The sequence below is a fragment of the Rhinolophus hipposideros genome, assembly GCF_964194185.1.
Source record: "Rhinolophus hipposideros genome assembly, chromosome: 5".
Lineage (NCBI taxonomy): Eukaryota > Metazoa > Chordata > Mammalia > Chiroptera > Rhinolophidae > Rhinolophus > Rhinolophus hipposideros.
In genome coordinates, this window is record NC_138051.1 from 5,682,392 (window position 1) to 5,708,666 (window position 26,275).

At 38.6% G+C, this 26,275-nt stretch overlaps 1 protein-coding gene across 3 annotated transcripts in view; it reads right to left on the reverse strand.

Moving 5' to 3' along the window:
- LRRC49 (leucine rich repeat containing 49) overlaps nucleotides 1–25,267 on the reverse strand; it is a 136,163-nt gene extending 110,896 nt beyond the window's left edge. The window contains exons 1-8 of one of the 3 annotated variants that reach the window (XM_081050344.1): nucleotides 24,981–25,193; nucleotides 24,255–24,311; nucleotides 22,182–22,269; nucleotides 16,288–16,485; nucleotides 15,840–15,942; nucleotides 12,218–12,421; nucleotides 5,898–5,964; nucleotides 25–168 (exon numbers count right to left, since the gene is read on the reverse strand). In XM_081050344.1, coding sequence (XP_080906470.1) covers nucleotides 25–168; nucleotides 5,898–5,964; nucleotides 12,218–12,421; nucleotides 15,840–15,942; nucleotides 16,288–16,485; nucleotides 22,182–22,269; nucleotides 24,255–24,311; nucleotides 24,981–25,154 — 1,035 coding nt within the window. In that variant the 5' untranslated portion in view covers nucleotides 25,155–25,193. Of the gene's footprint in view, nucleotides 1–24; nucleotides 169–5,897; nucleotides 5,965–12,217; nucleotides 12,422–15,839; nucleotides 15,943–16,287; nucleotides 16,486–22,172; nucleotides 22,270–24,254; nucleotides 24,312–24,980 lie in introns of all 3 variants that reach the window. The other 2 variants (XM_081050343.1, XM_081050342.1) reach the window with 2 other exon arrangements.
- Between the last annotated feature and the right edge of the window lie 1,008 nt (nucleotides 25,268–26,275).

Sequence of the window (26,275 nt, forward strand, 5' to 3'; positions counted from 1 at the left end):
TGTTGATGCCACTTTAACACTCACCACAAAAGTGATGTGATTGTGTCGCAGGTTGAGTTCCGTGAGGGACTCCAGCCCGTGAAGATTGTCAACATGACTTAAAAGGTTCCTGGCAAGGTTTAAAACTCTCAAAGCACACAAGTGATTGACATTTTCGATTTTGGTAATCTGTTAAAAATGAGGAAGGGATGATTAGCAGGCATCAATCTCAGATATGTATGTTATAAAAACCTTAAAAATAAAATATCTAGCCACTGGACTCAGTGACAAGTTTATACAAAGACATTTAAAAATCTATTTCCAATATCCTCTGTTGTAGACAATATGAAGTCATTTAACTTGTGAAAATTAACTAAAGAAATTTATTTTATAATTTGACTACATTAAATATTTGAAGTAAATGTTATCAAATAATCAAAAAGCCCATCATTTGGGGCATCTCTCAGTGCCTAACACCACGCCTGGTCCCATGGAGGTGACAAGAAGTATACACACTACCTGCCAAACAGAAACTTACTGTGAGCCAATGGCATGAGCTCACAATGTTTTGACATAGAAAGAGCCCTCCGAGTGAAAAGGCAAAGAAAAGAAATTATTCCAAGTTCCCCTTGTAAATTCCATTTATGCCAAAGCATCCTGAGAGCAACCAAGAGTCCGAACAAAAAAGATTCAAGGAACTAGCACCCCCAGTGGAGGGTGAGGATGGCTATTCTTTATTAGTGGAAGTGCTGAGCAGAGGAGGCAGATAATGTTTAGTCAGGGGCAATATGGTGGACACTGTTTAGAATGAGAAGGCTTGAATCATGCAGTGCTCTCACATGCACAGATGCACTGCCCGGCAGCCGAAGAGTTCAAGTTACACAGTAAGGTAAGGTAAAGGTAAGTAAAAGCTAGTCCCGTGACGTGATAAGAGCTCAACGTGATTCTGAGGCCCCTGTTATTGTCATATTGCAAAGCAAAGCACAATGGGATGAGTTTCTATGTGGCACAGAAGTGGGGGTCCTTGCGGGGACTTTGTCAACCTTTTAATGTAACATACCTAAGTAATAATGAATCATACACATAACATTGTTCTCCTGAACATTAAAAAAAATAAATTTCACAATCACAAGAGGTTAATTTTCTCATCTATACCATTATTTGAAATTTATTATTTAAGACTTCAAAAGCAGATGTTGGGTAAAGGAACTTTTTTTTAGATTTATAATACAGTTTCTATGTTGTTATTTGGACCTTCTCTTATATTCGAGAAATACTATGTGGATTCCATATAGGTTTGAGATGAGAAACCTAAGTATGTTTATTGTAAATTCAATGATATATAAAGGTAACATTTGATCATGCTTTAAAATTTGTCCTAAGATTTGTGGTCTAATGTAAAATGGAAATAAATAAAAATTATAAAAGAAACAAGGCTATCAGTATTTGCAGATGACAGAACTAAATAATAAAAGTTGGACAAAAATACTTCAAAATAAATAGGTGATAGCATTTGAAATGTATGGAATTAGCAAAAAGTAAAGTAGACACTGCATAAAATCAGTAATGTCAGCCTAAGCTTGAGAAATTCTCCTAAAATTCTAAGGAAAAATAGAGTTAGAAAGCATAAAAGATAAGATGAGAATATGGAAAACAGACAGTATATAGATGTAACAAACATACATGGAAAAGCAATATTTAAATATATAAAATAAAACTTTCCTGAGTTCAAGAAAGATAAATATATGGAATGAAGGGCACAATTGTTGTATGACCTGTGTGTGGTGTCTTCCCCTTTCTGCTAATTATCCTGGGGCATTTCTTTTAGAAAACTACACTTCCCCAATTCCATCTGGTACCAGTGGGACTTACAATGAGAATGCCTACATTTTAATTTCCTTTCGGTTTGGTAAGTCTGAAAAGAAACAGTGGTAATTCTAATATATAGGTAGCGACCTGTAATCATAATAATAAAAAAATCACTGGGGATATTGTTCAGATTGGTTTACAATCGAACAGGCCAGAATCATATGCAACATCTCTGATGGAATAGTCTATTACTCACTGCAGCCATGGACAAAGCCAAAAGCATAGAGTACGTGATAAAACACTTCAGGCAAAGGGTGGTGTAGAGTGAGAGCATAGTTCTTGATTAGTTAATAAACTTCATAGCAAGAAGAAAATATGATAGGAATGTTCCAAAGCCCAATTACGGGTCCCTCTAATCAGAGAGAGGGTCCCAAGATAGCTTCTTAACACACCTAGGAAAGCTGGATACTCCAGCCGTATCTTTTATATAAGAATAACCGAGATCCCTCTCACTCGGTGAAGACAAGCTTCTTACTCAGCAGTACTGAAGGGGCAAATGTCTGCTTTCAGACAAGCAACCACAGAAAGGGCAAGTTCTCCCTGAATGAAAAGATGTCATTCAAAGAACAGATTCTTGAAGCACATCTGTGTCCATGTTAAAGCAAGCATATACCAAGAGAACAAATTCTGGTAAACCAAACAAAATTTAGGTCAGAAATTAAGAGTCAACCTCCCAGATTCCTCTGCATTCTTCACTACTCACATATAACCAATTGCTATATCACGATGTTTCTACTTTTTAAATACTTATCCAATCTGCCGCCTTTTGATATCCCTACTGCTACAGCTTTAGTTCAAGCGATTATCCCTTCTCACAAAGATAACTGAATTACACTCGCAACTGTTCTGTCTCTGGTTTCATCTCCCTCCATCTCTTTCCATTCCCCAATCTATTTCTCAAACACTATCATCATTCCTCAGAATGTTTTACATCCGTAAGCCAATTGCATTTTATTCCACAATGCACACCAAGTATCATTTTTATTTACAACATAAGTTCAAGAGACAAAAATTATTCATGTAATTTTATTTTAGTTTTTTAACTACTTGATGAAATTTTTTAAGAGCTGGACATTGTTTCATCTTGAATAGTTTATCTCCCAGCATTTTAAAAACCTAAGGTCACCAAGACTGCCTTTACTTTGAAATACTCCCAAGGTCTGTTTATTGGATTTAGATATTTTGAAACAAGACTCAGATTTTCATTTAAAACTTCCTTCTTGTTGTTATAGATCCTTGAGAAATAATTTGTGTGGTACAAATGTTTAGTCTTAATACTTATACTATCACAAACATATGTAGAAATTATAAGTCACATAACCACAGGTCATCTAGCAAGCAATAAGAGCATTTTTCATCCACATAATGATTGGTAAATAATTCCTAGACATAACATACAGATCAAGTGATATGTTATTTATTTATCAGGTGCTCTTATAGATTTTGGGTAATGCCCATGAATTCTTAAAGGTATATTATAATGTGGAAACCACATTGCGTTTATTTCTCATATGTACATTTTTAAATAAACTTAAGAAAAATTGCTGCCATAAAACAGTTCACTTATAGTCATAATAGTTTTAAATAGTGGACTTATAGTTTGAAAATAGTGGACTACAGGATAAAATAGCAATTCCTTAGTATGGTATTCAAAGCTCTCCACAATCTAGCCTCTACCCGCCTCTCGCACCTCATCTCTCACTTCTCCAAGGCCTGCTAAATTCTCTCGTAGTAAAAAATACCATGTTGCTTTTAGTTTCAGTGCTTTTGCATATGATAATCTTTTACTGACAAACTCTTTAATTCCTCTTCCCCTTCTACCTCCATCTAACTGGTAACTTCCCTCTACAGAGTGACACTAAAGAGCCTGCAGAGCTGGACAATTCCCAGGCCACCACTCTCACAAGGGATAGACACCCAGATGGGGCTAGGATGAGATTAGAACCCGGCAGATGTGGCCCGTCTGGATTGATCAAGTTTTTTATTAATTACATTGATTTCCACCAAAAGTACTGGGACTAACAGCTGTTAGAAAGCCTAAAGAGATCACACACTGAGATTTGTGCCTGACCAACTGCAAGTGGCAGTGGCAGATCTTGTTCTTCACCAGGCAAGGACTCCTGGATCATTCCAGAAGGAACCCGTACCCCTCAGGAGAGGCTTTACCTTCTGCATGTGTATGTAGCTCGGGTAGCTATTCGTAAGTAAATGCTCACATTTCAAAGGTTAAAATTAAAATGGAAGAGCAAAGGGTTACAAAACAGCCGAGATGCTCTGAGAGAAGTGAGTAAGGAGGGGGAACATAACAAACCAGATAGAGAAATTAAGACAGACAGATATGGGGGTAGACACAGTGACTGAACAGAATAACAAGCCCCGATTATACAGTAATCAGGGAAATGGAAATTAAAACCACCAGGAGATACCTCTTTATAACAATTTAATTGGCAAAAATTAAGGAGTCTGACAATTCCAAATGTTGAAAAGGATATGAAACAACAGAATCTATTATGCATTACTGGTGGGAGTATAAACTGTTACAACTACTTTGGAAAACACTGCTTTATCTTTTAAAATTAGACATTTAAATAACCAATGAGCTATCAATTTGACTTCTAGGTCTATGCCCCAGAGTACATATGGCATATGGAAAAAACATGTACAAAAACATTCTTGGAAGTACAATAGGAAACAAAATAAAACAAAAAAGAAACAATCCAAATGCCAATCAATAATAACCTGGAGAAGAAAAGTTTTCATATAACCACACCATGGAACATACAACAGTGAAAACTAACAAACTACAGTTACTTGGTTAAAATAGATGAATTTCTGTAATATAGTATTGTACCCAAAAAACAAAAACTAGATGACAACACTGTATAGCATGATACCTTTTTAAAATTAAAAGACAGTGCTACTAAACAATGTATTATTTAGGCACACATACCGTGTTTTCCCAAAAATAAGACCTAACCAGACCATCAGCTCTAATGCATCTTTTGGAGCAAAAATTAATATAAGACCCGGTATAATATAATATAATGTCATGTAATGTAATGTAATATAACATAATATAACATAATGTAATATAAACCGGGTCTTATATTAACTTTTGCGTCAAAAGACGCAGTAGAGCTGATGGTCCAGCTAGGTCTTATTTTCAGGGAATCACAGAATATGTGATAAAACCCACTAACAATAACTAACAAAAGAATAAGAAATGTGAAATCCAAAAGTGATTACTTCAAAATAAAGGAGAAACGCCTAAGTATTAGAAAGTCATTAGTAAATATTCTAGTTCTTGAGTAAGGGGTGGATAATGTGTATTTTAAAAATAAGTCAATAGGGGCCAGCCCGGTGGCTCAGGTGGTTAGACCTCCATGCTCCTAACTCCGAAGGCTGCCGGTTCGATTCCCACATGGGCCAGTGGGCTCTCAACCACAAGGTTGCCAGTTAAATTCCTCAAGTCCCGCAAGGGATGGTGGGCAGCGCCCCCCTGCAACTAAAAACTTGAACACGGCACCTTGAGCTGAGCTGCCACTGAGCTCCCAGATGGCTCAGTTGGTTGGAGCGTGTCCTCTCAACCACAAGGTTGCCAGTTTGACGCCCACAAGGGATGGTGGGCTGCGCCCCCTGCACTAGAAACAGCAACTGGACCTGTAGCTGAGCTGCGCCCCCCACAACTAAGATTGAAAGGACAACTTGACTTGGAAAAAAGTCCAGGAAGTACACACTCTTTCCCAATAAAGTCCTGTTCCCCTTCCACAATAAAATCTAAATAAATAAATAAATAAATAAATAAATAAATAAATAAATAAATGACTAAATAAGAAATAAAATTGTCATAACTATAAGGATTTAGAATGTTTTATCTATCATTTACTGCTGAGGAATTACAAAATCTTATATAAATAGGCTTAATACCTTAGAAAATCAGTAAAGTAACTCTTGAAAAATTCAATGTAAGTATTCTTAAAACTTTTAAAATGCCAAATTTCCTGGACTTTTTTTTCAGAAAACAAAGAAATGATAGGGCTTTACAATACCTGATTTCCATGAAGGTCCAAGACATCTAAACTTTTTAGATTCTCCAGATTTGAGATTTTCTTGATTCTGAAAATCAGAGTAAGTAGAGTAGAAATGTAGCTGCATCACATCTATTATAAATCAAAATATGTTAAAGCATAATTCATTTTAATTTATTATAGATATCTATAAATATGTAGATTATACATAATTATATACATATTAAATAAAAACATACTTCCCATTAATAGAATTATATTGTTCAAGATCCAGTCCCACTGGGGAAATGTCCTCCCATCCCAAAAGTCCTATCTTTAAAAGAGAGAAATTGTACACCTAAGAACCGTAGGCCAGGCACTTATTCAAGGAGGTCCCTTTCACCTTAGAATATGCTCGAAAGCCCTAACCTCAGCGCTCAAGGCCTTAGAGCATCTGGTTGCTGACCTTCTCCAGCCTGATCTCCTCCTGCTCAGGCTCACTCACTCACTCTGCTCCAGCCCCAGGGGCTTTCTTGTCTCTGACCTCACGAGTTCATTTCTGCTTGTATATTGTTGCTTCTTCCCAATGTTCTTCCCTGGGGACTTCACATGGTTCACACCTTCACATTATTCATGTCTCAGCTCTAATAGAGTCTCAGAAGGGCCTTTCCAGGTGACCCTATCAAAATAGCTCTCCTTCCCTGTCCCCATTGCTCTTTCCTTCCCCTACTTTAATTGACGTCAGTGCATTTATCCTTGCGTAAAATTCTATTATTCATGTGTTTACTTTTATATGCTCTCCTTCCTTAAACCAAAACGTGAGCTTCAAGAGGTCAGAAACTGCTATGTTCCTGCGCTACCCCTGACCCTCAGGACAGTGCCTGGCACTGAGTAAACACACAGTAAGTATTTGTTTAATGAACGATGAACACGCTAACCAAATGGACGAGTTTTCTGTACAAGGCTCTTCCTAACAGGGTTATTTACCACAGAGACAGACTGAATACCACCTAAATGCTTTCTACTGGACTTGCTCAGTGTGTGAATGTCATTTGGAATTTTTGATTTGCCATGTTGTGAAAAACTAAAACGTTGCTATAAACTCAAATCACAGAATTTTATTTCTAAAATACTACTTCTTCTATCCCTTAATGCCTAGTGCCTACATACTGTCTCCCTCATTCCTGTCTTCTATGGCTGCCTTACCTGTCCAGACTGCCTCCGATTGCACTCTTCTAACAAAACAGAATAAAAATCACTTCTCTTTTATTGTTCCCTCTCCAGTAGATGCTACTTTCTCCTACTACCATTACTCAGTAGCGGGAAAGGAGCAAGGGCAAAGAAAGGCTAAAAATTAAGTTCATATAATTCATCTTTATTATCATCTTCCTTTCACTATTTATTTCTGCCGGCACTATTTACTGCCTCAAAGAACCATTTCCAGCTTCCTAAATGTGTCCAGAATCTGGATCATCCTTTGAAACTTCCTACATGTTGATCACCATGTAAACATCATACAAACTTAAACTTCCTGAATTTCTATCTCCATTTGACCTCAGCCGTCTTCCATAATTATCAAACCCAGAATTCTATTACCGCAACCAATTCAATACAATTTAATTTACAAAGGACACCCCCTGTGTACCATCACAGAGTGACTGTAGTTCTTCCTCTCTCCCTCCTCTCTCTCTCTCTCCCTCTCTCTCTTACACACACACATACAAACACGTGAACACACCCCACATTCCCTTATGACCACAACCTCCTCATCAGTCTCCTCTCTCTGGCAGAAATATGCTCTTTTTCTAGAAAGCACCCTACTCCTTAAACATCCATAAGTCACTTTACCAAACCATTAACATCATTCTGGATTCATTGGAATCCTTCATTAGCCTTCATCCAGAGTTAGGCATTTAATACTATCCTATCTAACACTTAAATTTCTCTAATAATAACAGCCAATATTAATAATAACAATAATACTAACCAAACCAGACGGGAAAACAGACAAAACTTTCAACAAAATTATTCCTCTGCCTTCTTTGCTTTTGAAACACCTAAATAGTGGGGGGGGATGACAGGACCCCAATCACATGGCTTAGGGCAGAGTGATGCTTTCTAACAGCAACCTGACCATGTAGCTATTAGAGAAGCCTTTTTATTCCATTCTTTATACTCCAAAGCTCACGTTCCCTAAAACAGTGGTTCTCAAACTTCTGTGTGTATCAGAATCATCTGGCGGGCTTCTAAAATACAGATTGCTGAGCCCCACCCCCAGAGTTTCTGGGATAGGGTCCAAAAATGTGTGTCTCTAACAAGTTCTTGGACAATGCTGATGCTGCTGGTCCAGGACTGGCGTTTGAAGAGGCAACGCCCTACACTACCGATCCTCTTATCAAATCTCAGCTCCCCTCATCTGAGCTTTTGAAGGGTGAACTCACCTACTTAATAGGAAATACTAAAGCCTATTCTAAGGAAATAAGCAGAGGTGCAGACAAAGCTTTATGGACAAGCGTATCCATCACAGCATTATCACAGTAACAGAAAGCACACATGTAAGTGTCTAACAAAAGAGAAAAAGTAACTCAATATATATATATATACCCATGCAGATTATACAACTCTTAAAAATTATATTTTCAAAGAACAAAATGAATGACATGGGAAAACATAAGTAATAAAATATAAATTTTTAAGTGAGAAGTACAGTATAAAAACAAATTTGTAAAACAGTGCTACGTGAATATAGAAGAAAGGGCGCTACTCAGTGTTGATAACTAAATCTTGGCAAGAAAGCACATGGATGACTGCATGTCCTTTCCATGTCATATCAAAGCGCTGTTACCAAGCCTACCGAAGGATCATCTGACTATTTACTACTGATGAGAGGCCAAACTGTAAAGTTCTATACAAGCTTGTAGAAAACTGATAAGATGTAATGATTTTTGACAGGTAGGAATGTAATTTATTTCTGTCTAGTAGGAAACACAACCCAGAGCGTTATGATTCTATGGCTTTGTAGGACATTAACCTGTTTTATAACTTACCAATCTTAGTCCAGCATTCTTTATTTTTCATTGACTATGTATTAGTTTCTCATACCCTCCTTTGAACCAGCTTTGTCATCCTACTAGTTCCCTCATTCTTGAGTTCATTAAAATGTTGGCCTGTAATTACTATTTGTCTGAGAATTCTTTTTAACATTTTGGAAATTATAAACAAAGGATGGAGACTGTCCCATCCCAAATTTCTCTGATTTGGAGGATCAGTGTAAACTCCTTCCATATGGATCAGAAACTCGGGGCCCTTTGAAGGCACTCCAGTCACAGAAACCTAAATGTGCCCTATTCCTATCCACAGAGCTCCACCAGGGCCGCCGGTGCTGAGCTGGCCAATGAAACGCCCCTACTGTTGTGATTTCAAGCATCCTCTTAGCTTTGAACCACCGTGGCTTTATGACTCTCACTTCGGATCCTGATTGCCCAGGTCAGTAGGAAGAAAAATAGGCAAGTTGCTCAGCCAGTTAAACTCTAGACCAACTAAACATCTTGCTGTCCTGTTCTCATGAATTTCCTTTGCCATAGATTCTCTCCCCACCCCCAGGACCCGAAATGACATAAAAATCGACATAATGTTAAAGAACTAAGAGGCAGATGAAGGTATCTGTTGACCTAGGAGACGGTGGTCAGATTAGGTACCAAGGAGAGGAATTTGCAGAATCCTAGTCAGTTCCCGAATAGTTTAAGATTTTTACAATAACACCAATGTGACCTGAACAATATTTTTTAAAATTCTCCCATTAAACAGAACTGAAGCGAGAAATAGACCAGGCTCACCTAGCACTTCAGTAGCTGCAGACATCTAGGGCTATTCGCAGCCTGTCTCTGCAGGCTACCTTATATTACTCATGACAGGGGGAAGAGCCTGCTGTAGGATCCACGTGAAAGCTAGTCTTTCCAGGTGGCAGAGACAAATCCTTAAGTGGGAACCGTTAAGCAATCAAAAGGAAAGGAATATGGGATCCCAGGGTCTGGCGAGGAGTTTTGTATAGAGTCCTAGGCGGTCAGAAGCAAGTGCAGAGAAATTCTGTTCATTAGCCTGTGATCGTGAGGGCGCCAGAAGATCTCATGAGGATAAACAGGGGCTACAGAAACCAGAAGAGTTAGCTAGATGGCAAGAGCCAGGAGCAAGTGGTACAGAGGGGTTAACTGTGCTTTAGCAGCAACGGAAACTTCACATCCGGGATCTGAATAGGGTTTTTCTTTTGAGCAGAAATCTTCATTGCAGCTGCTTGAACTTAGAGGCATATGGTGGCCTGGATTTTCATATATGGGCCGTTGCCTTGGACTAGAATGTCTTCTAGAACGGTGCAGAGCTTCACAAGGTGGGAGGGAGAAAGCTTTCTGGACTTGAGCAGCAGGGGCAACGAGTCACCAAGACTCACGTGAGGACACGGGATGGCAGATGTGCTGCTCTCTTCCCCAGCAGTCCTCAGCCAGGTTTGCCTGACGGTCACTAAAATACTGCCTCAGGACAGACTTGCCTCTTCAAGACTCACAGGCCCCTTGCCCGGACAAAGTCAACTGGCTGGAGAGCAGTGGGCATATGATTAGGGATCAAATTTGCATTGTACTGACACTTCAGAAATATGCAACTTGGGAGAATGTGGAAAGTTGTCCTCTGACTCATTTTCTTTTTTATTCAAGAGCACTAACTGTTCTAGAACTGTATACCAGCTATTTTCTTTAAAGGAAAACTAAAGTAAAATGTGACCGAAGGCAAGCAAACAAACAAGAAGATGGGGGAGTAGAGAGAGGAAGAAGAGACTGCATTCGGTTGCTTTTTACTTAGCCATGGGAAGGATACAGAGAAGGGCATTGGGCCTTTTAGAGCTGGAGAAGCAAAGAGACTTTTAAAAGGTCAGGAGGTCCAATAGACTGGTGTCTGAGGCACAAATTTTTTCAAAAACTTAAAAGGTTATTTCTGAGAAGCCAAAGAATCTAAAAAGTAGAAATAGGAAAAGAGAGTAGATTGAGAGATGATTTAAAACGTTAGGAGCCAAGAGCAGCTCTTAGATACTGTGTTTAAAACTAGAAAAGGAGATTTAAAATATCACTGGGAAACACCTTAATCAAGGACTAAAAGGAAAGCATAAAGGCAATGGTACCAAAGAATAAATGGAAGCTGGAGAAACAAACCAGTAACTCCAAGGATCAGAAACTCGTAAAGAAATCTCTGGGACAGACAAGAGGGAGCACCCAGAAGAGAATGCCTTAATGTATGAATTGACTTGACTCCTCACTTTACTTACTGAACTGCTCTGGATATTCCTACTGTATATGTCTCACCTTGCAAAAGTGACTTTACATCTCCATTTCTCCAACTGTAAAATGAGAGAGCTGATCGCTGAGGTCACTTCAAGCTAATATTATACGATCCTGTAATTCCCCCAAATTCCCTAGTACTACTATAATGTTTAGTTTAACACTCGAAACAATAGTAGGTGATAAGACTACACTGATGGGAACTTTCTAGAAACTACAACAGATAAGAGCCTAGAACTCTTGGACATGATCTTGGAAAAAGTATCTTATATTACTGTTGGCTAATAAGAATAAAGAGGTAATTCAAAGTCCATGCTATGTGTGTGTGGCGGGGAGCGGGAGGGAAGGACATAGGGGAAGGGGAACCAAGCTTGGGTATAATGCCACACCTAAACTTCATCATTTGACAATATAAAAATCATTTTTGGATTTTTCCAACAGCCCTTCTTTCTAGGCATTGCAAAAGCTATCCAGTGAAGCAGGAAGGGGAGAGAAGAGATGAACAAATCTCAAGGAAATTAATCAGGAATTGTATAGCTGCGCTACATAATAGAGCCTTATGAAAAGAACTGGGGACATTCATATAGGATGTTCATAACTTAAATCCATACTGTAAACACCATCTGAACAAAAATCAATCAGTAATTTGGCAATCACAATGTATCAAATATCTACCCTCAGTCCAGCTCTGAGAAGAATCACTAGTGAAATACATCTGCCTAACGTGAACACATATGCTTAAAATACAGCCTGAAAACATAAATGCCAAAGTCAGCAATTAACTTCCACTTAAGAAATGGCACTGAAAAGCAACGGAAATAACAAAATACACAGTCAATAAATGTTATTTGATTTGACTGTCAGACTGAATTTCATAAAAGAAATTATGATTGACTCTTAATCCATTCAAATAATCTTTCAAAAAATTTAGTCTATTAGGTTCTTAACTAATTTTCAATTCTGAGTTGCCATCCAAACACTGCAGTACCCAACATTAGTCTTACCTATAATAAACAAAAACTGCTCTACAAACATTACCTGTTTTTCCCCAGCAGAAGGACACGGAGGGATCTCAGAGTAGAAAGCCCACTAATTTCTTCAATCTGGTTATCATATAAATCCAAGAATATTAGCCTCTGTAGATTAGAAATATTTTGGATTCGAGTTATAAAATTGTGTTGAAAGTTCAACAAACGCAGGTGCTCTTCCCCATCGATGATAGGACATACAGTCAGCTTTTGCCTAAAAAACATTTTAAAAAGTTAGTAAGGTTCTGATTTGGCAGCCTGCCTCCTCTTACAAATACTATTAATAGTATCTTTGGGTTCCCGTGTCGTGAGGAGAAAAAGATAAATAGAACCACTTCCTGCCTCCATGAACTAAGCATGCTAGATCTAATCGTAAATCATTCATATAAAAACCAATATATTTTGACAAGGGTAATTATTAATATGAAGTCTAAGTTCTTATGGTATTAAAAGAACTCCAATATAAAATATTTCACATAAAATGACTTAACATCAGACAACACTCAATGTAATTGCCTTCTACAACAGAGGTTGAGATGATTCAAAGAACCATGTCACATAACCAGAGAAATGTCCTTGCCCTCAATCCACCGATAAGAAGGCTGCCCAGGCAACTGAGTCATCAGAAAAAAAAAAACATACAAAGGGTCTCTCGTAGAATCGTAAACACTTGAGTTGGATGATATCTTCTTAGGAAGAGTAAGAAATTTACCCATCTACAGTTCAGTTTGATAAAAACAATTTCATCCTGAAATCTATTAATGATAAGGTTGCCCTTATTGAAAGTGTCTGCAGAAGCTTAGATTTTAAGTATATGATTATATGTTTAATACTAACTTTGAACTTTGTACACATTTAGGATGCTATAGAGTACGACGAAACCTTAACAATATATGCCTGTAGCTATATTTGAAAATAAACCAAAACAATAAACGCCCATTATGCAAAAGGTGATAATGTATTGCATGTGAAGTCAGTATGTGCAGGGCCCTTTAAGAATTCTACTAGTGTAATAACTCTGAGATTTCCAACGGAGTTGTCAAGGAAAGTGTGGGTCTATTAATCAGAGTGTGAACACCTCTAATAGGGAGATTAATTACAAATATTTCCTTTCAGTAAAAATCAAGTTACTGTAACCTTTAAAGCAAATAAATCAGAGTGCTACAAGCATAAGTGAAAGTGTGGAAGTGATCAGAATTCTCCTCATAAAGAGAAAAAAATGATTAGCACAAGGAAGTAACTGAATGTTGATGGTTGACAAAGACGTGATGTTTAAAAATACAGACCCTGAAGAAATTGTTTTAAAATAGAAAAAAAAGTTTTAAAAAAACATTAGGCAATAGTTTAATTATTTTAATGTGTGCTTAGTATTTAGAATTTATTTCACACATTCAATTACACTACCTCATTTGGTACTTCTGTTTTATAAATTATAAATTAATAAATTATAAGTTTAAAGTTTATATCTTTGTGCATCAGCTTAGCAAAAAATCTTAAATTGTCTCATTTTTCTTGCTTCAGTCTTCCTGTTTCACATAGTTAAACTTACTGATACCCCCAGCTTCTAGTTCACCCAATTCTTGAGTCCGAAATCACTAAGATAGGAAAAAAAACAAGCTCTGACCCATCACTTACATAAGTAGCTGCAGCTTGAAATAAAATCACTTTCTCAGATTCCAAATCCAGTGACTAAGCCCCAACTCCAAGGCTCGCTTGTACACCCCTTAACCCTGTAGGTCCCTGTCACCCAGCAAAATAAGCAAATACACACACACTGGGTTATTACCCACTGCTCTCCAGGAGAGTCTGTTATGCCTGCAAAATCCCTGAGTTGCTCTACCTCCTACCCCCATACTGAGGTGTCTGTTAGCCTATGCTTTTGCCGCCAGATTTTCTCCTTGATGCTTGCTGGTAGGCTGCTTTCCTGCTACTCCAGTCCTACCCAGTACAACTCCCAGAACAGCCAGAGCCCAGCTCTTCCAAGAATTTCTTCTCAGGGACTCCCAGTCTCCTGGCTAAGAAACTGCACAACATGGCACACCTCCCTTGGCAATTCACTGCTGTTGTCCATTGGCTCTCAGATAACGATCCCTCAATGCCTTGCTTCTGCTCCAACTTTCGTGACTGGACATCCTGGTACTGAACAAATTATGCCTACGTACGCTTATGGCATTTTTGTGATTCCTGCCATTTCACAAGCAGCCTTTGAAGCTGAGTTCATTCCCTTGGTCCAGACTTCTCTAGGTAAACATGTCTCCATCTGATCAAAGTCTGCTTCTTCACCCCAGAGGCCCAGGTACCAAAGACCATCTTCATAACTGCCTGAGTCGCCCTGAGCTACGACACAAGTGCGTGACTTGTTATGTCACAGTCTTACAAATACTGGCTCCTGCTAGTCTCAAGTACCATGAAACTAAAGGGCTGAGGTACTATTCTTGGCTGGACTTTTAAAGACTGAAATAAAAATTACCAGAAAATCCCTCAAAACATTAAAATGATATTGTGAAAGTTATAAATCAGAGATAGCACCAGAATTTCAAAAACCAACAATACTACAAGATGCCATGAGAGTTACTGCCCTCAAGTGTTACTCTGCCTACAAAACATGTTACACCCTCCGGAGAGCTTTCTTCCAACTACAAACACAAATGATCCGGGACAATCCGCTGTCAGGTGTGCTGCTGAGCTATTATGTTTGCTTAACAATTTGCCGTTAGTTGTGCATTAAGCTAAAGGTATGCATAGCAGAAATGGTTTCTCTGCTGGTTAGAGTACTAAGGTAGGGTTGGGACCTTTCATCCACCCTTCCATTGCAGATACCTTCCAGGATTTAAAGATGGGGATCAAGTCCTAAATATACTCATTTATCCAAAAAGTTTTTATTGAGAGCTTATTTTGTCCCAGGCTGTTCTAAGTGCTGGGGATACAGAACTAAACAAAACTCCCCATGTTTGTGGAGCTTATGCTCTAGTAGGAGGAAACAAATAATAAACTTGGTAAGTAAAATGTTTAATATGTTCGAGGGTGATAAGTACTAAGAAGAAAAATAAAGCAGAGAAGGAGGCTGGGGACTGTCAGGATGAAAGGGGTTGCAGCTTTGGAGAAGGTGGCCAGGGAACGTCATCCCTGAGATGACAACATCTGAGTAAAAACGTGAGGAGATAAGGAAGTGAGACTACTGATATGTGGAGGAACAGCATTCCAGGAAGAGGGAACAGCAAGTACAAAACCCCTGAGAGGTAAACATACTCGGTATATTCCAGGAGGCAGAATGAGTGAAGGAGAGATTAGGAGGAGGTGAGGCCAGTGGGGTAACAGGGCCTGGAAGCCTGTGGGAGGACTACATTATAAAGGTTTTTCTATCCCAAAATCCATTTTCATCGATGTCATATTTTAGATTACTTACTACTCTTAGAGCATAGCCAAGTTCTTTTACATGATACAGATACAAAATTCCTCCCCATATACCTGGAAGGATAAATAAAAAATCGGTAACAGTGATTATACCTAGAAAGGAGAACTGGATAGCTGGAGAACGAGAAGAGGAAGCGAGACTTTTTGTACCTTTCAAATCTGTACCATGTCTATGTACTATCTAGTCAAAAAAATAAAATAAAACAAATTGTCCTCACCTTTCTAGGGTCAACCTGTCTGAGTAAAGAATTTTCTCTTCAGAAGAACGTTGGAGAATGGGAAATGATGGCATTGATGAGCTCACCAAATTAATATGATCACCTATTGAAAATAATATACAAATTACTTGGTTAAGAAAAACCTTTAAAAATCTTAAAACTAAAGTCACCTTATATTTGGAGAACTTTGGCCCTTACAAATACCTTTTATAGAAAGTATAGTTTCCATAGCTCTCCATGTTTGAAATTAATTACTAACTTTGAGTTTGTTTGCTTCTTTCCTCTCAAATCTAAACTATATGTTCTGTGAATGCTAAATAATTTTTCCCTTGCCTTACAGATTGGTTGAAAGAACAGAACTACTATAGTGCTACCTTTACCCCTTTATAATGCTGACTCCTAATAGTAAATGTTAACGCTCTTAGCTGAGATCATAGTCCCTCATTACCAGATACATTTGGGCCAGCACTATGACAGCCCTGCCGGATTCTGGACTTTGAAGGTGTCTGAATGGAAGAATCTCCAAATGCTGATAAGGAGCTCATGGTAGTTTTCATGTCCAGCCCATATAGTTCTGTCACGTTTGTTGTGGATGAGATGCATGCAGATTTATTACGAGGCGAAGGGCTTATGACTCTTCCGTCTCCTTCAAAATATCAAAAAGTTTATCACAAAGCTACATAATACATGACTTTGCTACAGGAAATACAGAGAAAGTAGTTTTAAATAGCAAATGCAAACCTCACATCATCACTTTTTTGTTTGTTTGTATGCTCAGCTACGATTAATAGAGAATACTGCAAAACCAAAGTGATATCAATAAATCTTATATACTTATAGTGAGGGCCCACAGAATGTATGACACCCCCATTAGTTTTATAGGCTGTTGGTTAGATGTTGTCGCTGCCAATTAGGTATCTTTCATTCTACTGGGCAAACACATGTGAAATTAACAAACTATACAGAAGAACATGTGGAAAATGGAGAATAAAAAAATACCTAATAATACATCCACACATGAATGTGGCTGGTTATTTTTCGCTTAAAGAAGATGGTTACATATGAGTTTGGGGGTGTGTATATAGTAAGATATATTCTAAACACCCAGAAGAATGTAGAATTGTCAAGAAGAGATGCTGGGAAGTTCCAGAAATGAGGTAAGATTTGAGTAACAGGTTGAAGATTATTTGAGGAATAACCTTTGAGGAATTCTACTGTATTTTCTTGTATAAAGAGAAAATTTCATGAAAACAGCAATTGATGTTGAGAAGAGCGATAAGCAGTAAAATAGAACTGAAGGTTACCACAAAATTCTGTGGCATAAACAGACCAATAAGAAGATAAAAACGAACCAAATGTAGGACATTAGGATTCTCTTTGGCAGGCCATCACACAATATGATGAGAACTTAAAATCAAGTTCCACATAGATCATATTAAAGAGCTAAAAAGCAATGGTATTCGTTAGCTTTTCTAGGTATGCCAAGTATAAACCAAAGTATCACACACCTAGCTAGCTTCATGAACAAAACAATCAGTGCTCACACTCCACTTTCTTTCTGAATATCATGAAATACGAAGATAACTAGACACGATGTTCTAGAGTACAAGCATTAAGAATTGACATCATGGTCACCAATGACCTTGACCAGCTGATAGCAGGATAGCCAAGCAACCATCATTCAGTACACTAATTTAGAAACCAAAGAAACAAACAAAAACTAGTCTGAGAATTAACTGATTAAGGATTCACTGATCAGCTAAAGGTGATAAAAGAAAAACTCCAAACAATAGACAACCTTCAGTTCTCATTATATTACAGATAGGTTTTTCAAATTCTTTTGTAAAGGCTACAAGCCAATCCTCAGTTTAAGAGGCAATTGAAACATTATAAGACTTGGGATGCAAAGGTAGTAATCAATCAGTAATTTTGAAAAAGGTAGTAATCAAAACAGTAAATTTTATTTACACTCAGTGAATAAAGGAGCTTTACCTTCAAACCTTTCAACTCCTATTAAACACAGAGGTCATAATAATGATCCCCATGATGAGCTTGCTATTATAGTAAGTGTGATATGCGTCTTACAAATAAATAGGAAGAGATGAGACTGATTAGACAGAGAGATCTTAAAATCCACAGAAAGATCCTCTAAATGACTAGGAAACAGAGTTATCTGCAGTTGAAACATGCAAATATTTACGTGGATATATAAACTCCCACATATATAAACACTCACATACGAAGCAGAAAAATGTGCTACATCCCTCATTGCTGAATATCACTATGGTCACCTTTGAAGTCCTCCCCTTTGGGAAGCTGTGCACTGAAGCCAGTGCCTAATCCACCCTTCAAAGCAATTTTGGAACTCTATTTCTGCAATGGCCATCAGAACTGTCCTATTACCGTTGATGTCCTGAATGCCATCAAAATGTCTTCCTTTCGGGTAAAGAAAGAAGTCATTGGGGGCCAGATCAGGTGCATACGCAGGGTGTTCCAATACAGTGATTTGTTTCCTGGCTAACAACTCCCTCATAGACAGTGCCATGTGAGCTGGTGCATTGTCGTGATGCAAGAGCCATGAATTGTTTGCAAAAAGTTCAGGTCGTGTTACGTTTTCATGCAGCCTTTTCAGCACTTCCAAATAGTAAACGTGGTTAACTGTTTGTCCAGTTGGTACAAATTCATAATGAATAATCCCTCTGATTTCAAAAACAGGTTAACAATATAGTTGCAACAAGTTTGTGAACTTAATTGTCAGACTTTGTAGATGAACTCAGTGAAAACTTCAACCAAGAGATAGTAAGCATGAAAAAGGACACTGAAACCATAAAAAAAGTCAGAAATTAAGAATACAATAACTGAAATGAAGAATACACTACAAAGAATCACCAGCAGACTAGATGAAGCAGAGAACTGAATCAACAATTTGGAAGACAAGGTAGGTAGCAGAACACACCCAGTCAGAAGAGCAAAAAGAAAACAAAAATTAAAACAATAAGGATAATTTAAGAGATGACTGGGACATCAGGCAAAACAACATTCACATCATCGGGGTACCAGGAGAAGAAAGAAAGCAAGAGAGTGAGAACATATTGAAGAAATAATGACTGAAAACTTTCCTGACCTGGTGAAGGAAATAAACATGCAAGTCCAGGAAGCACACAGAGTTCCAAACAAGATGAACCACACAGGCCCACACAAACATACATCACAATTAAAATGCCAAAGGTTAAAGACAAAGAGAGAATACTAAAAGCAGCAAGTAAAAAGCAGTTAGTTACATACGAGGGAGCTCCCATAACATTGTCACTTGATTTCTCAACAGAAAGTTGCAGGTAAGTAGGGATTGGTATGAAATATTGAATGTGATAAAAAGCAAGAACCTACAATCAAGACTACTCTACCCAGCAAGTCTATCATTTAAAATTGAAGGAATAATAAAGAGCTTCCCAGACAAGAAAAAGCACTCTTGAGAAAGAAACACAAAATTGAAGGTATCATGTTACCTGATATCAAAATATACTATAAGGCTATAGTTATCAAAACAGCATGGTACTGGCATAAAAATAGACACATAGATGGAATAGAGAGCCCAGAAATAAACTCACATCGATGTAGTCATTTAATCTATCACAAAGGAGGCAAGAATATACAGTGGGGTAAAAACAGTCTATTCAACAAATGACGCTAGGAAAACTGGACAGATACATGCAAAAAAAAATGAAACTGGACCACCTTCTTACACCATAAGTATGAATAAATTCAAAATGTATTATAGATTTAAGTGTAAGACCTGAAACCATAGAACTGCTAGTAGAAAACATAGGCAATAAATTCTCTGACATTGCTCTTAGTAATGTTTTTTTGATCTATCTCCTCGGGCAAGGAAAACAAAAGAAAAAATAAACAACTGGGACTACATTCAAACTAAAAAGATTTGTACAGCATAAAACAATCACCAAGGTAATGAAAAGGCAGCCTACTGAATATTTGCAAATGATACAATTATAAGGAGTTAATACCAAAAATTTATTTAAAAACTCATACAATTTCAACACCAAAAAGCAAATAATCCAATTACCAAATGAGAAGACATGAATAGACATTTCTCCAAAGAGGATATACACATGGCAAATAGACATATGAAAAAATGCTCAACATCACTAATCATCAGAGAAATGCAAATTAAAGCTACAATGAGATATCACCTCACACCTGTCAGAATGCCCATCATCAACAAATCAACAAACAAGTGTTGGCGAGGCTGCAGAGAAAAGAGAACCCTCGTGCACTGTTAGTGAGATTGCAAATTGGTGCAGCCACTATGCAAAACAGTTTGGAGGTCATCAAAAATTAAAAATAGAACTACCTCATGAGCCAGCAATTCTACTTCTGGATATTTCTCTGAAGAAATCCAAAACACTAATTCGAAAAGATATATGTACCGACCCTTATGTTCACTGAAGCATTATTTACAACAGCCAAAATATGGAAGCAGCCCAAGTGCCCATCAATAGACGACTGGATAAAAACATTGTGGTACATACATAAAATGGAATATTACTCTGCCATAAAAGAATGAAATCTTGCCATTTGCGACAACATGGACGGACCTGGAGGGTATTATGCTAAGTGAAATAAGTCAGACTGAGAAAACAAATACGGTGTGATCTCACTTACATGTGTAATCTAAAGAGCAAAATAAACAAACAAACAAAACAGAAACAGACTCATAGATACAGAGAAAAAAACTGATGGTTGCCAGAGGGGAGTGGGGTTGGGGAGCTAGATGGAAAAGGTGAAGGGATTAAGAAATACATTTGGTAGTTACAAAATAGTCACAGGGATGTAAAGTACAGCATAATGAATATATTCAATAATGTTGCAACAACTATGTATAGTGCCAGGTGGGTACTAGACTAATCGGGGAATCACTGCGTAAATTATAGAAATGCCTAACCACTATGCAGTACACCTGAAACTAATATAAAATGATATGCACTGTCAAGTGTAGCTGAATATAAATAAATAAATAAACTAATTAATGAATTAAATATAAAAATATACTTATCTAGACAGGCATCCACAAATCTGTATACCAACTTCCTCCTCTAACTTGAGAATAGGTTGGGAAAAGTATGTAAGTTTAACTCATAATTTACAAAACAAATTTAAGATATTGTTATCAAAAATGTGAAGGAAATTCCCAATGTGAACAGAAAAATCCTACTTGAGAACTTTCAAGTTCACACGTATCACTGTGTGACTAATGCAGTACTAGCACATAGTACACACTCAATAAATATGCATTCAACTGAACAAAAGAAGATAAGAGAGATGTTTCTTGCACTGTGGAACTGTGGTTTGGTTGGTGTCCTGTCTAGCAACTGGCTAAGACAAGACCATAGGATATCGGAAAGAGAAAAATTATGTCAGATTAGATGGGCCCAAAAGGAAGGTCCAGAAGTAATGAAACAAAAAAGGAACTAATATTCAAAATTGCCACATGTTCATGCAGCAAAGAGATGAATAAACTAGAGAGGCCTGTATGATCAGCCCTCTCATACAAACTCCTAGGAGGTGGCGATGGCACTGCATGTAAGAACACTATAGTGCTTAACGCTAGCACGTCAGATAGCTAACAGTTGTTAGCAACCAACTAACCACTCAAATGTACCAAAAGAAATTTCTCCTTAAATTGAAAATGACATTTCAGAAATATAACCAGATCATATTAAGGCAGTCTTTTTCAAAGAATGGTCCACAAACCACAACAATCACAATCACTTGCGATGTTATTAAAATTTACGTTTCCAAATCCCAACCAACACTTACAAAATCAGAATGAGGAAGCGGAAAAGGGTAAGGAAAATACTGAAAATCTGCATTTCTAATAAGATCTCGGGTGATGTACACTGAAGTTTAAGGCCTTTGAAAAAATTTCTATAATTACATGTGTAGGTAAGAGAAAGAAACTGTTCCTTTTCCACTTCTAACTTTCCACTGTTTCTTTATTTCCTAAAGATCTCTGTTCCCATACTCTTACCTTGACTAATTATCCATTATTCCTCATTCCAATACAGTATTTGGAAGATTCTTTCCCATTCTCTTGTACATAGCCCACTCCTGAACTAAAATGCAACATCTTTTTCTGTATTGGAAATAATCTACTTGCTGGGTATGTAAAATCAATTCCGATTTAAACAAATATGAAATCAATTTGGCAACCAATTAACCATTTCATTTTTAATTCAAGTCTTTTTTGATCTAGATATTCACTATTATTAAACAACATTACTCAAAGAAAATAAACCATATATGTTCTCTACTCACTGACAATACCTTGCCTACTTGAGTAGTTTCTTTCAAGGTCATGTTGTAAGAGTCGACCAGGGAATGATGATGTTTCTTTATTTAGCCTGAATTCAACCTAAAAAAAAAAATCGTTTAAGAAAAAAATAATCGGATAAAAATTTAACAATAATGAAGATAATTATAAAATAACACTAATAACCAACACATGCTAGAACATACAGATGAACCTGAAAACATCATGCTAAGTGAAAGAGGCCAGACACAAAATGCTACATATTGCATGATTCCATTTATGAAATACTGAGAATACAAAAATCTATAAAGGCAGAAAGTAGATTTGTGGCTTCCAGTGGAGTAGAGTAGGGGGTATGGGGAGTGACAGCTTAATGGGTACAGGGACTTCCTTTCGGGTAATAAAAAGTTCTGAAGCTAGACAATGGTGATGGCTGCACAACATTGTGAATGTATTTAATGCCACTGATTTGTACAATTTAAAATGATTAAAATTTTACATTATATGTATTTGGAAATACACATGTGCGCACGCACACACAATCAGAGTCAATTTCATAAGGTCGATGAAACTACATTCCATTCTGAGGCATTTCCAATTCCTCCATAGCTTTACCACATATACAATGGTTAAAAGAATCATTTTCTCAAAAACAAAAGCAAAAAACATACAAAAATTAAATTCTGTTGAAAAAAATCAATGTTTTTATCATTAGAATTTCTTTAAGAGTCCAATTATAACATAATCGTATATCTAAACCTTCTAAGAAGGGATTTCTCTAAATTGATTTTAAATTAGTTGATAGAACTAAAAAAAAACAAAATCAAACACCTTCTCAGGATCAGCCACAAACAAAACCTAAATATATATTTGAAAAGAATTATGAAGCTTCTGAAACATCCATACTATAAATACTATAATAGCATTTGTATTGTCTCCTATGAATTATATGAGCTAAAGGTACTTTCTCAGAACATATGTCCACATAAGAGAAAACAAATTGTTTGGAAAGAATTTGGATGCGGTATATTGTTCTCAGAAACACGTTATAATGGTAGAATAGGATTGTTCAGTGAAATTAATTAGCAAAACTTTGGAGGGAATCCATTGTGTCCAATTATAATAGAGAATATTTTCCATTAATCTAGCTAACTGCTATTTATTCGAGATGATCAAATGGTCTACTTTCCCCTACTTAACCCTTCTTATGCTATTATCTGTAAACTCTGCCCTTTGCTTTAGAGTTCCTCCAATGTCATCTATTTAATATTTTCTTTTTTTGACCCCACCCCAACCCCGCCCGCCCACCCCTGCACCCCGCCAGAGGCCCCCCCTAGGAGGGGGGGTAGCAGGGTCTGGAGGAACAACGCGGGGTGGGGGGAGGGCGGGGGGGGGGGACGGAAAAGATCCGCCAACATTTTCTTTAGAAAAAAAAAGGCTGAATTGTGATGTTTGGAGATGTACTACTCGGTCAAAGGAAAAAAATTATATTGTGTCTTGAGGCATAATTTTGTGGGAGGTGGGTATGTTCGAGTGCTGAGGTGAGAAAGGAGAGAAAGAAAAACATGTGTACTTCAAAAATCAAACAAAAAAAGAAATTATGGAAATACCAGAGATATTATGAGCAAAATGTTAGGGAATAAAGAATTTCATGTTCGTATCTTAACTTCTAAATAGCATTACGTCTAATATATTTCCACAACTAATCTATTTTTCTCCCCTGATCTTAAATGGAGTATATGAATATGTCCCCCTCAAATTAACACCTTTTACCCATTATAAGAGTCCATCAATAGTAAGACATACCATCATTTTACCCATTAGTAAGAAAGAAAAATCTTTCCCAATTAAGCTATAATGTGTCATCAATGTTAAGAATGATCCTGACTCAAAAAATGTTTAAACGTCAGATAAAATAACCTTACCTCCTCCAATTGATGAGTGAAATAAGATTCAGTTTTTAAAAGAGGTTTTTTGGCTTTATGTAGGCAGAAAATAAAAATTAGGTTCAGATTGGAGACCAAAATAAATATACTTAAAATTTCCAGTTCAGACTCTACTCTTTAAATCATGCTGCTATTTCTTACTTTGTTTTTTTCAGGAAGAGATGATGTTTGAATAACCAGATGAAGCCCACAGTTCACCTGAAATGTAAAAATTAAATCATAAAATATGTTCTTAGCTTACACACACACACACACACACACACACACACACACACTCCTCCCCCAAATAGTACAAAGATATAACAAAAAATTAGAATAAAACAGGATGCTTGCTTTTTGTTTGTTTCTGGTATATGATCATGTTCTGAATATTTTCTGAAAACAATAAAATCACAACTAAGAATTAAAAGGTTTCACTGTGATTTGTTTTCCAAAATGTCTGCAGCAATTTAACCCTCGACTTAGCACCTCATGATTTTGACACTTGCCATTTCAGGCCTACGTGAATAGCTCAATGGAACAGGTAAAGGAGATGGGAGTGTCTGTTAATAATAAATTATTTTCTTAATTAAAAAAAAAAAAGGGAACCGACTGGTTAAAGGAATTTAAACGAACCTTAGCCTTTCACAGCAGACCAGCTCCACCTTCTGGGAAGCCCAGATCTGGGACAAGATTTTCAATAGCCATCACACAACATTAACACCCTCCAAGCGCCTTGGTCCAGACCGAATCTTAAGCCTCCATCAGACAATACCCTAAGTAGACTCAGCGGTCCTGGTCCTAGTAATACATCACCTAGGACAAAGACGCCAGACCGAAAGGACGATGCGAATGGAAAGCACGGGAAAGTAAGGAGATCCAACCTACATTGTTCGTAGCCCGGCCAGACACAGAGCGGTATTTCCCGGGAATCATGGCAGGAGATAGTCCAGGATCTGTTAGGTAGACCTGCCTTGGAAGCGACGCTACAGCGAAGATGCAGAGACCGAAAGGGGTCATCTCCCAGGCAACCCGCTCAGGGGTTACCATGGAAACAGCCATTTCCGGTCTGGTCCTCTCCCAAATCCACCGGCCGACACAGTCGTTAGAGCATCTGGTTATGTTTGGGGGAGCCCAGTGCGTCAGCACTTCCTCCTTCGATTTTCCTGGCCTCCCAAAAACTGAGCGGGAGAAGAGGAAAAATAAGACGGGGAAGGAGCTGGCCCCTCGGTCACTATGACAACCACCACTTCCGGTCCGCGCCTCTTTACGGCCCACCTCAGCTAGGCCCGCGCGAAATTTGTATCCCACTGCCTGCGGCCAACGGCTCTCGGGAAGGGAGTGTGGGGCGGAGGAAGAGGAAGATATCCCGGAGCGGGGTACCCTCCCATTGAGGGCCCCAGTTCGGCACTTGTGGCCGGAGGTAGGGGAAGAAAATGGGCCCCAGGCGGTTCCGCCGCCGCGCGGAGGGCAGGGGACCCGGCTCCCAGGCCCCAAAAGCGGCAGCACCACCGAGTCGGGGAGGTCGCGCTTCCGCTTCCCCGAGGACCGCGCCGTGCGGGCCCCGCGCCGAGGGACGCGGGCAGTGACCGCTCGCTCTTCTGCCCGGACCTCCTCGCTCCGGTCCGCTTGACGTCCCTTCCGCGGTCCAGACCTGCGCTTCTCCGGCGCCTGAGGCTCGTGGCGGGGACGCGCCCGCCCTGCACCCTGGGGTCCCCCACGCCCCCCAGCACAGTGCGGGCCGAGGAGGGAGAGAGCGAGCGGGACCCCCCCTGAAAGGGCAGCGGGCCCCGGGCAGTCGGGCATCCAGGCCGCCGCGCCAGCCTCCCGCTCTCCGCTCCGGGCCGGCTTCCCCGGTGAAGGGCGAGCCCAGCGAGCGTCGTGGGGGGACCTTCGGCCTGTGGCTGGGCTCCGCCGCCTACTGTCACCTGGGGAAAGGCGCCGCCCCGCGGAGGCTGTCGTCTCTTGTCGGTACCCTTGGGACCGTGCTTCACAGGTCGTCTCCAGCATCCTCTGTAGTGTCAACGCCTTGGAATTAGGGCCTTCTCCTTCTTCCTCCCCAGAACTCCCACCAGCTCCCACCATTGTCCTTCAGATCGTAACGTCCCCTTCTCCTCCGTTCCCGAGTTTTTAAGTAGGAAGAGTTGTATTTGAGCAAATCTCAAGGAACCGGGTGTGTGACA